The sequence below is a fragment of the Vombatus ursinus genome, unplaced genomic scaffold (genome assembly GCF_900497805.2).
Source record: "Vombatus ursinus unplaced genomic scaffold, bare-nosed wombat genome assembly UNPS02011700.1, whole genome shotgun sequence".
NCBI lineage: Eukaryota > Metazoa > Chordata > Mammalia > Diprotodontia > Vombatidae > Vombatus > Vombatus ursinus.
In genome coordinates this window covers 535144-547556 of record NW_020951478.1, presented here as the reverse complement: position 1 = coordinate 547556, position 12413 = coordinate 535144, and the positions used below count along the sequence as shown (strand labels likewise).

The window sequence follows — 12413 nt, the reverse complement described above, 5'->3', positions numbered from 1 at the left end:
CAACCTGAGTCACGTGCAGGGGACAGTCTACTGTGAGTTGAAGAAAGAAAACAAACATTTATTAAGCATTTACTAAGTGCCAGGTAGGACGTGGACAAAACACTGGTAATAGAAATACAAGCAAAAGGAACGAGTCCTTGCCCTCAGAAAGTTTACATTCTAATAGGGGAACACACAAAAGGTAACTGAAAAGTAGAGGCTGAGATAAAGGTACCTGGCACAATGGCATGGAGTTTTAGTCCAGAAGTCATGACTAGGGCCAGGCAGAGAAAGAAATCAAGGACTGAATCTTTATACAAAATGGAGGCTTCAGAAGAAATTCACCAATGGGAGAAGTATTCCAAGTTGAGAAGGCTGCAGGAATGATTAGAAGGTCCTGAGCAAGAATATCCAGGTACCGAAGAAAATTCAGAATACGACAGGGGCAGTGGCATAGCTTTGAGAACAGGCATGGTGGGGAAGGGACAAGGGAATAGTATGAGGTAAGGATGGAAAAAGTAGCTTGATACCAGATTATGGAACGCCATGGATGCCAAGAATCTGAACTTTATTTGAGAGATACTAAAGAGCTATTAAGGTGTTTCAAAGACTGGGATGATGTTATCACATTTGTGCATGATGATGGCAACAGGACAAAGGTTGAATTAGAGGAAGAGAGAGTTATTTTTGGCTGTCTCAAATGTAAGGCCCACCTAATCAATTTGGAGCAAGAAGAAGATAAAACTGAACCCATAATGCCCAAACCTGAACTCATCATCTTTTCCTCAAACTGACCTGCCCTCCAAACTTCCCTATTTCTTTTTAGGCTACTATTACAATCCTAGTTTAGCACAGTGCCTGGCACATGATAAGTGCTTAATAAAATTGATTGATTGATAGTTGTTCAGATTTGTGTTATCATAATAATCTTTGACTCTTCCCTCTACTTTATTCCCATTTCCAAATATTTTTCAGCACTATCAGGTCTGACTCTACAATGTGTCTCCTTCCAAACCTTTTTCTCCACATGGCTGCCACCCTCGTCCAAGTCCTTATTATCACCTGGAGTACTGGAATAACCTTTTACTTGGTCTTCCTTATTCTACTCTCTCCCTTTTCCAGTCAATTCTCCACACAGCTGCCAAAATAATGTTTCCAAGGCATAGGTCAAACCATATACCCTTGTTCATAAGCCTTTAGTGATTTCAGGTTGCTTTTTGGATAGTATACAGTTTTGTCAGGCTGGCCCTTTAAGGTCCTACACCAATTGATTCCAACCTAACTTTCCAACCTTATTCATTATCAGTCATCTCAATGTGTTCTATGTTCTAGCTGGACTTTATTGTCGGCTGTTCCATAACATCTGTGCATTGTGTTAAGTTCTGGATGCCACATTTTGGGAAGAATATTGAGAAACTGGAGGGCATCTAGAAGATAGTGAGTGGACTGGAGACCAAGCCATATGAGCATTGGTAGAGGAACTGGGAGTATTTAGCCTGAATGATAGAAGACTTAAGGGTAGCATGTTAGCTATCTTTAATTATCTAAAGAACTATTATGTAAAAGAGGGGTTTGACTTGTTGTACTTGAACCCAGAGGACAGCACTAAGATTAGGGGTGGAAATTACAGAAAATAAGATTTAGTTTTGATTCAAAACTATTTGATTCAAACTATTTATTTGATTCAAATAAAAACTTTCTAACAATTGTAATGGACTTCATCACAGGATGTACTGGGTTCTCCTTACTAAAGGCCTTCACTTAGAGCAGAAGTTCTTAACTTTTTTCTGTCATGGACCCCTTTGGCAGTCTGGTGAGATCTATGGAACACCTTCTCAGAATTGCACTTTTAAATCTATAAAATAAGATACAAAGGATTACGAGGGAAACAAATTATATTAAAATATAATTAACAAAATATTTAAAAAAATAAGTTCATTGGGCCCCAGGTTAAGAACCTTTGATGGAGGTTGAATCATCACTTGTTAGGATGTTATAGTGGGAATTCTTATAAAGGTATGGGTTGGACAAGATGATATCTGATGCCCTTCCAACTCTGAGATTCTGTGATTTGCACAGAAATCAGTTAAGTTAATCAGTCAAGATCATCAGTTTAGTTGAAGATGTTGATACAGAAACAACTTGTGTGTTTATCAGTTTCTGAAGTCCATAAAGTTATTATGAGTTTGCTTAGATAGATGGCAGATGATTGGATCCTATCTGGAACATAGGGAAGTCAATAGAATGGTGCATTTCTCCATGCTAACAGTTGACTTTTTTATTTTTTCCTAATGTTTTAATGGTGTTTGAAATACCATCAATTAGTACAGATTTCTGTAATATTTTCTTTAACATAGATTTAAATTTTTTTCTTTAACATCCAAATTTTAAAATTCAAAATTTAACAGGAAAAGAATAAACTGTTTTGCCTTTGGGAAAAGATGCAGTACTTCTCCTTGAAAGACTCATGTTTTAAAAATCATTATTGTGTTGATGCAAGTCATAGAGTTCCACAATCTCTGAAGAATTCAAGATGCTGGTCATGCAATGGGCAATGCAGATGAGTATGTGGGTGTGAATGGGTAGCTGCATATCACCATTGAAAATTTAGTAAGGAAAAGCAACATAAAACTGATAGAAAAATGATGTATCATTAGGAAAGACGTGGGTTAGTCATGTGGCAAAAGCAATGGATCACAGATAGATAGCTTGTGTGCTTCATTGATATACAGTGTCAAGAGCTCTAGGCAAAGGCTCTCAATATGTTGGATGAAGCCTCTATCGAAGATTTATGGGAAGACATGGGCAAGACTTACATAGGAGGAGAAAAAATTGATGGATGGATTGTGATTGACATTGTTAGAGTATCCACAATGATAATCTTATCACAGATCCATCCACATATCTTTAATATTTGAACTTCTTTATTTACAAGAATTGTGGGAATGAAATAGACATAAAAATGATACTATCTTAAATTAATGAATTGGTAATTAATATTTCCTTCTCCTTTTTTGCTATCTTAATTCCAATTATCTTAAGATGAACTCAAAATTTTACTGAAGTGACAAGTAGATAATTAATCACTTTAGTTGGGATGCAGGAAATTAATGATTGAAGGTTTAAAAATTATTTGACTAGAAAAGTGAAGTAAACTTTAAAAGCTCAGCTCAAACCTTAACCCTTTAAAATTGTTTATTTAAACAGTATTTTATTTTTTCCAACTACATATAGAGACAATTTTTAATATTCATTTTTAAAAAGTTTTAATTTCCATATTTTCTCTTTCCCTCTCTTACCACCCCTTCCCTAAGATGGTAAGCAATTTGATATAGATTACATACATGCAATCATGTAAAACATTTTTCATATTAGTCATGTTGTGAAAAAAGAAACGAGCCAAAAGAACATAATCACAAAAAAAATAACAAAAGTGAAAATAATAAGCTTTAATCTACATTCAGACTCCATCACTTTTTCTCTGGATATGGATAGCATTTTCCATCATGAGTCCTTGGGAATTGTCTTGGGTCATTGTATTGCTGAGAAGAGCTAAGTTATTCATAGTGGACCATTGTACAATATTGCTGTTATTGTGTACGATGTTCTCCTGTTTCTGCTCACTTCACTCAGCAACAGTTCATGTAAGTCTTCCCAGGTTTTTTTGAAATCCGCCTGATTTTCATTTCTTTTAGCATAATAATGTTTCATTACATTCATATAGCACAACTTCTTCAAACATTCCTTAATTGATGGACATCCCTTCAATTTCCAATTCTTTGCCACCACAAAAAGAACTGCTATAATTGTTTTTGTACATTTAGGTTCTTTCTCCTTTTTTATGATCTCTTTGGGATACAGACCTAGTAGTGATGTTGCTGAGTCAAGGAGTATGCAGTTTGGGTTTATCAAATAGTAGATTACTGCAATTATTTACTGTCTTGTGTACCTAATTTGTTTCATTGATCCACCACTCTATTTCTGAGCCAGTACCAAATAGTTTTGAAGATTGCTGCTTTATAATATAGATTTAGATCCAGTGTGGTCCAGTTACCTTCCTTTGCATTTTTTTTTTCATTAATTCCCTTGATATTTTGGACCTTTTGTTCTTTCAGATGAATTTTGTTATTATTTTTTCTAGCTCTGTAAAATAATTTTTGGTAGTTTGATTGGTATGGCCCTGAATAAGTAAATTGATTTAGATAGAATTGTCATTTTATTATATTAACTTGGCCTACCCATGAGCAATTGATATTTTTCCAATTATTTAGATCTAACTTTATTTGTGTGGTAAGTGTTTTGTAATTGGGCTCACATAGTTCCTGGGTTTGTCTTGGCAAGTAGACTCCCAAATATTTTATATTATCTACAGTTATTTTGAATGGAATTTATCTTTCTATCTCTTGTGACTGGAATTTGTTGGTAACATATAGAAATTCTGATTGATTTATGTGGACTTATCTTTTGGTTTTGTTTTATAATTTCTTGATTTCTCATGGAAGCTAATAACTCTCTGAGAAATCAAGAAATTATAAAACAAAACCAAAAGAATGAAAAAAATAGAAGACAATATAAAATATCTCATTGGAAAAACAACTGACATGGAAAATAGATCCAGGAGAGACAATTTAAAAATTATTGGACTACCTGAAAACCATGATAAAAAAAAAGAGCCTAGACATCATCTTTCAAGCTTGGAGAAGGAGAAAGGGAGAGGCAGAATGAGCTAAATTATCTCACATAAAAGTGTCAAGAAAAAGCTTTTACAGTGGAGGGAAAAAGTGTGGAGGTGAGAGGGAATGAATGACTCTTCATCTCATTGAATTTGGCTTAAGGAGGGAATAACATACACATTCAATTAGGTATGGAAATCTATCTTACTCTACAGGAAAATAGGGGGGAAGGGGATAAGAAAAGGGGAATGATAGAAGGGAGGGCAGATTGGAGGAAAGGGTAATCAGAAGCAAACACTTTTGAGGAGGGACAGGGCCAAAGGAGAGAATAGAAAAATGGGAGCAGGGTAAGTTGAAGGGAAATACAGTTAGTCTTTCACAACATGACTATCATGGAAGTGTTTTGCATGTCTACACATGTATAACCTATATCAAATTGTTTGTCTTCTCAATGAGGGTGGGTGTAGAGAGAGGAAAGGAGAGAATTTGGAACTCAAAGTTTTAAAAAACAAATGTTAAAAATTATTTTTATATGCAACTGGGAAATAAGACATACAAGCAAAGGGGCATAGAAATCTATCTTGCCCTACAGGAAAATATAAGGGGAAGGGGTAAGAGAAGGGAGGGCAGATTGGGAGGAGTATTCAGAATGCACATTGTCTTAGGGTGGGGTAGGGGAGAAATGGGGAGAAAATTTGGAACTCAAAATCTTGTGGAAGTGAATGTTGAAAGCTAAAAATAAATAAATTAATTAATTAAAAAAAGAAGGTGAGAAGATGTTCAAACAATCAACCAATGATATCATAGGCTTTAGACCAGGGGTTCTTTACCTGGGGCCCATGAGCTTTAAAAAAAATTGATAACTGAATTTAATACAATTGGTTGTCTTTAAGAAAAAAAGTGATAGTTTTGTTTCCTCATTGCCTATTCTAATTTCTTCAGTTTCTTTTTCTTCTCTTATTGCTAAAGCTAACATTTCTAGTACAATATTAGTGGTGATAATGGGCATCCTTGTTTCATTCCTGATCTTATTGGGAGGGCTTCTTGCTTATTTCCATTACAGATAATGCTTCCTGATGGTTTTTGATAGATACTACTTATCACCCTATTTGTGTCATAAAAGGAATTTGGGAGGACTCCTTTTTCACCTATTTTCCCAAATAGTATTAGAATTAAATGTTTTTTAAATGTTTGGTATAATTCACTTGTGAACCCATCTGGCCCTGGGGATTTTTCCTTAGAGAATTCATTGATGGCTTGTTCATTTTCTTTGTCTAAAATGGGGTTTTTTAAGTATTTTATTTTCTCTTCTGATAATCTGGGCAATTTATGTTTTTGTAAATATCCATTTCACTTAGATTGTCAGATTCATTGGCATACATTTGGTCAAAATGGCTCCTAATTATTGCCTTAATTGCTTCTTCATTGGTTGTGAATGCACCGTTTTCATTTTTGATACTGGTAATTTGCTTTTCTTCTTTCTTTTTTTTTAATCAAATTAACCAAAAGTTTATGTTTTATTGTTTTCTTTTAATAAAACCAGCTCTTAGTTTTACTTATTAGTTTGATACTTTTCTTAATTACAATTTTATTAATCTGTCCTTAGATTTTCAAAATTTCTAATTTGGTGTTTAATTGGGGATTTTAATTTGTTCTTTTTCTAGCTTTTTTAATTGCACGCCCAATTCATTTATCTGCTTTTTTCCCCTCTATTTTATTCATGTAAGCATTTAGAGACATAGAATTTCCTCTAAGTACTGCTTTGGTTACATTCCATAAATTTTTGGTATGTTGTCTCATTATAGTCATTCTCTTTGATGAAATTATTGATTGTTTCTATGATCTGTAGCTTTACCCATACATTCTTTAGTATTATATTATTCAGTTTCCAATTAATTTTTAATCTGTCTTTCCATAGTTCTTTATTGCATGTAATTTTTAATGTAATATGATCTGAAAAGGGTATATTTAATATTTCTGCCTTTCTGCATTTGAATGTGAGGTTTTTATGCTTTAATACATGGTCAATTTTTGTGTAGGTGCTATGTACTGCTAAGAAAAATGTATATTCCTTTCTATCCCCATTCAATTTTCTTCATTATCTAAAATTTTATTCACCTTCTTAACTTCTTTCTAGTTTATTCTGTGGTTAGATTTATTTAGTTCTGAGAGGGGAAAGTTGAGGTCCCCCACTAGTATAGTTTTGCTAGCTATTTCCACCTGTAACTAGCTTAACTTCTCCTTTAAGAATTTGGGTGCTATACCACTTGGTGCATATATATTTAGTATTGACATTACTTTATTGTTTAAGGTTCCTATATAGTTATATATAGATATAGTTTCCTTCCTTATCTCTTTTAATTAGAACTATTTTTGCTTTTACTTTGTCTGAGATCATGATTGGTACCTCTGCTTTTTTTTTTCTTACTCCAGCTGAAGCATAATATATTCTGCTCCATCCTTTTGTTTTTTCTCTGTTTGTATCTCCTTCCTTAAAGTATGTTTCTTGTAAACAACATATAGTAGGGCAATGTTTTTTAATCCACTCTGATCCGCTTCCATTTATGGGAGAGTCTATCCCATTGACATTCACAGTTATGATTGCTAACTATGTATTTCCCTCCTTCCTATTTTTCATTTACAGTTATGATTGCTAACTGTGTATTTCCCTTCTTCCTATTTTTCCTCCTGTTTATCCTTCTTTTTCTCCTTTCATCTTTTCCCTCTCCACCAGTGTTTTGCTTCTGACCACTGCTTCCCCAAATCTGCCCTCCCTTCTCTCAGTTCCCCCTCCTCCTTTATTTAGCTTCCTCCCCTCCTGATTTCTTGTATGATAAGATAGAATTCTTTACCCAAGTTATTGTGTATGTTATTCCCTCTTTGAACTAATTTTGATGATAGTAAGGTTCAAGCAACCACCCTCTCATCTTTCTCTCCATTGTGATAGGTCTTTTGTGCCTCTTCATGTGTGATACTTTACCCCATTCTATCTCTCCCTTCCTTCTGCTCACAGTGTAATTCTCTTCCTCATCCTTAATTTTTTTATATCATCCCCTCAAAGTCACCTTATGCCTGTACCTTCTATGTATACTCCTAACCGCACTAATATTGATGTAGTTTTTAAGAATTACAAGGATCATCTTCCTGTGTAGTCATTTAAACAGTCTAGTCTTATTGAATCCCTTATGTTTTTTTCTTTCCTTTTAACCTTTTTATGCTTCTCTTGAGTTTTGAAATTGAAAATCAATTTTTTTGTTCAGCTTTGCTCTTTTCATCAGGAAGACTTGAAAGCCTTCTATTTCATTGAATGACCATGTTTTCCCCTGAAGGATTTTGCTTAATTTTGCCAGGTTGCTGATTCTTGGTTGTAGTCTTAGCTCCTTTGCCTTCTGGAATATGATATTCCATGCCCTCTGATCCTTTAATGTTGAAGTTGCTAAATCCTGTGTAATCCTGACTGTGAAATGTTTCCTTCTGGCTGCTTTTGGAATTTGGCTATAATGTTCCTGGGAGCTTTCATTTTGAGATCTATTTCAGGAGGTGATTGGTCAATTCTTTCAAGTCTAAGATTTCAGGGAATTTTTTTTTGATAATTTCTTGAAGTATGATGTCTATTTTTGGATCATGGTTTTCAGGTAGTCCAATATTTCTTAAATTATTTCTCCTCAACCTATTTTTCAGTTCAATTGTTTTTCCAATGAGTTATTTCACATTTTCTTCTATTTTTCATTCTTTTGATTTTGTTTGATTTTTTTGATGTTTCAAAATTTATTCTTTTTTTTTAAAAATTCATTAATTTATTTTTCAACATTCACTTCCATAAGATTTTGAGTTTTAAATTTTCTCCTCCTCCCTCTCCTCCTCCCTTCTCAAGACAATGTGCAATTTGATATTGGTTCTACATATATATTCATGCTAAACATATTTTCACATTAGTCATATTGTAAAGAAGAATTGGAACCAATGGGATGAACCAAGAGAAAGAATAAATAAAACAAAACAACAAAAAAGAGAGCAAATAGTATGCTTCCATCTGCGTTCAGACTCCAGAGTTCTTTCTCTGAATGTGGATACCATTTTCCATCATAAATCTTTTGGAATTGTCTTATATCTTTGCATTGCTGAGAAGAGCTAAATCTATCAAAGTTAGTTATCATACAATGTGGCTGTTACTGTGTACAATGTTCTCCTGGTTCTGCTCACTTCACTCAGCATCAGTTCATATACATGTTTCTGGGTTTTTCTGAAGTCTTCCTGCTCATCATTTCTTATAGCACAATAGTATTTCATTACATTCATATACCACAACTTGTTCAGCCATTGTTTCATTGATTCTTGATGTATCATGGAGTCATTAGCTTCCATTTGTGCAATTCTAATTTTTAAGAAGTTATTTTCTTCAGTTAGCCTTTTTCCATTTGACCAATTCTACTTTCTAGGGAGTTATTTTCTTCAGTAAATTTTTTCCATTTTTTCCATTTTTAATGCTTCCTTTATCAAACTATTGACTCCCTTTCCCATCCCCACCATGATTCTCTTGTATTGCTCCCATTTCTTTTCCCAGTTTTTCTCCTACCTCTCTTATTTGATTTTTAAATTCATTTTTGAGCTTTCCTAGGAGGTTTTTTTGGGGGGGGGGGCTTGAGACAAATTCACATTTTTCTTTGATTCTTTGCATGTAGACGTCTTGACATAGTCATCTTCTGAGTTTGTCTCTTGACCTTCCCTGAGACCATAGTAAAGTTCTATGATCAAGCCTTTTTTCTTTTCTTTTTTCTTTTTTTTTGCTAATCTTTTCCAGCCTATTTCATTACTTTTGAAGTTGAGCTCTGTTCTTGGGGTGTAAGGGGCACTGTCCCAAGTTTCTTGTGCCAGAGGTTGCAGGCCCTGACTGTTTACCTGGTACTGCACTGGTGCTGCCCTGAAACCTGTGGGAGATCATGCTGTGTTGGGGTTGTGGGTGTCTGGCAGCTCACTCAGTGCTGTGCTGAGGTGGGAATGGGATGTAACTGGAGGGTGGCTGGTGCTGTGTGGTGCAATGGGTGTCTGGTCGCTGAGCCGTGTGAGGGGACCTGGTATTGGCATCTACCTGTTCACCTGGTGCTGTATTGAGGCAAGTGGAGGACCCTTGTGCTGAGCTGGGGCTGCATGGGGCGGGCGTGTGGTAGTGGTGGTGTGCTGAGGCTGGAATTGAGGTGAAGGTGACCAGTGTTGCGCAGTGCCACAGAGGTCCGGTGGCTCACCTTGAGTTAAGCTGAAGGTGGAGGGGGATTGGTGCTATGCTGGAGGGCCTTGTGGGGGTCTAGCCACTCTACTGCAATGGCAGTGGGACCTCAGTCATTGACCTGCATGGAGCCTCAGGGCCTCCCACTGGCTTGCTAAGGCAGGGCCTGATACTGGCTTGCTAGAATTCTGCCTGCCCTGGACTGTCTTCCCCTTTTACCCAAGTGAGATAGATCTTTATTGCCAACCTTCCAAATTGTCTTGGGAAAGATTGTTTCACTCAGTCTTTTTGTTGGTTCTACTGATCCAGAATTCATTTTAAGGCTCTATTTTACAGATGTTGGAGGTGAATATGGGATAGTTTGGGCAATTTCCTGCTTACTCTGCCATCTTGGCTCCTGGAAGTCTCTATACCTGAATATCACCTCTTTCAAGGGGATTTTTCTGATGCCTTATAGATGCTAGTGCTCCCCCTCCTTAAATTGTCTTGCTTTTACTTTGTATGCATGTATACAAAGTATACTTGTATATGTATATATACTTGTTTTTTCCTTTTTAAAAATGTGAGCTCCTTGAGGGGAGGGACTATTTCATTTTTGCCTCTGTATACCCAGCAACTAGCCCAGGTACTTGGTACAAATCTAAATGCTATGTGGGTTGGTTTTCCTGATTGTGAAAAAAAAAAAGCCAGCTGGGTCTCAAAAGGCATTGGTCAACATTAAATTTTGACTGGATTGGGTAGAACAGGCATTTTGATTTTGCTTTCCAAATCTGTAATGGATAAGTAGCATGATAAGTAGTGATTAGGGCAGCAGACATGGAGTCAGGAAGTTCTGAGTTCAAACTCCACCTCAAATAACTCTGAGCAAGTTGTTTAACATCTCTGTGCCTCAGTTTCTTCATCTGCAAAATGAAGGAGTTGAACCATATGACCCCTAAGATCTTTTCCAACTATAAATTTATGATTTTTATTTTCTTCCCTATGACTAGATTAAATTAAATCTACTGGGAAGTTGAATGTACTACACTTTGTATTGACATAACATAAGAAAAGTGAACTGCTAAAGGACATATCTGTCTAATAGTAATGGCAGAAGCAGTTCATGGGATCATAGATTTACAGATGGAACATCCCTCAAAAGCCTTCTAATTCAGTGACTTTATTTCATAGATTAGGAAACTGTAGCCCAGGGAGATTCAGTGTCTTATCCAAGGTTAGGAAGTATCAGAGTTAGGATTTGAACCCTGATATTCTGACTCCATTGACAATGCTTTTTCCACTGAAGCATGCTGAGTAACTCTGGAATTGGAGTTGAAAGCTTCAAAACTTATTAACTCTGTGACTTTGGATGGGTCACTTTATTTCTGAGAGCTTCAGTTTCCTCATCTATAAAATGGGTATAATAATACATTTAGTTCAAGCAAAATAATGGTTAATAGATATCATTCACATAATGCTTTAAAGTTTATGAAGCATTTTACAAATATTATTTTATCTTCTCAACAACTCTGGGAGGTAGGTGTTATTATTATTATGCACATTTTACAGATGAGGAAACTGAGGCAGACAGAGGTTAAGTGACTTGCTTAGAGTCACACAGCTAGTAAATGTCTGAGGCCAGATTTGAGAGTCAGGTCTTTCTGACTCTAGGTCCAGTGGCCCATCAACTGTACCATCTAGTTGCCTCTGTGACATATTCTGCATAGTGATGCTTCATGAAAGATTTTTCCCAATAATGTTAATAATCCTAATCCTCATCTTAATGTTGTAAATCCCCAAGTAAAGGTCACCAGTCCTGTTCCCTTCCCCTGATCAACAGCTCAGTGCAGTTGTGCCTCAGAGTCAGAATATCCTGAAATACTTTCTCCTGCTTTGCCGAATTTAGCCCCAGATCCTCCCACTTCCCTGTACATTCTTTCCCATCATCTCTCCCAGAACCATCACTAGGTATCTGCCAACATTCCATTCCTTTCTCACTACTCCTATTTTCTTCCACATCTCCTGCATCATCTAAGGAATGCATCTTTAACATCGCTATTATGCTGCTAACTAGCCTCCTGTAATGTTTCTCTTAAAATTGTTTTTTTTCATAGAACTCTATGACAGTGTTAGTGAGGTATGCCTGTATGTAAAGCACTATACAGATGTGAGCTATTTCTATTTTGTCTTAATATTCTTTTGTGTATGCTTGCTAATATGGTTTACCCATAATTGTATATTTCTATCCATTAGCTTTGTGGCAGAGAAGACATTAAGTAAAAAAAAAAATTAATACAACAGTGGTATTTTAAGATTAACTTGAATTACAACTGGGAAAAAGATTAGGCTGTTTTCTCATGGCCAGCATTATGCCTGGTGTCATAGTAGGTGACTAATAAGGGCTTATGATTGACCTAATGAATTTCTGTTCAATCCCATCCTTCAAAAATCTTGGTTGGCTGAGGAAGGCGCTATCTGCTACGTGTTCTAGTGGGCATGAAATCTCCACTTCGATTTGCATTATGTGCTTTCTGGTATTTCTCCTGGGTAATCTTAGA

The 12413-nt window shown here is 35.8% G+C and overlaps 1 protein-coding gene across 1 annotated transcript in view; it reads right to left on the bottom strand.

Annotated features, from left to right (window-relative positions):
• RFXAP (regulatory factor X associated protein) overlaps positions 1–9594 on the bottom strand; it is an 87240-nt gene extending 77646 nt beyond the window's left edge. Inside the window, 1 exon segment of the mRNA XM_027856910.1 lies at positions 9552–9594. Within this exon segment, the coding sequence (XP_027712711.1) occupies positions 9552–9594 (43 nt within the window).
• Positions 9595–12413: the final 2819 nt, after the last annotated feature.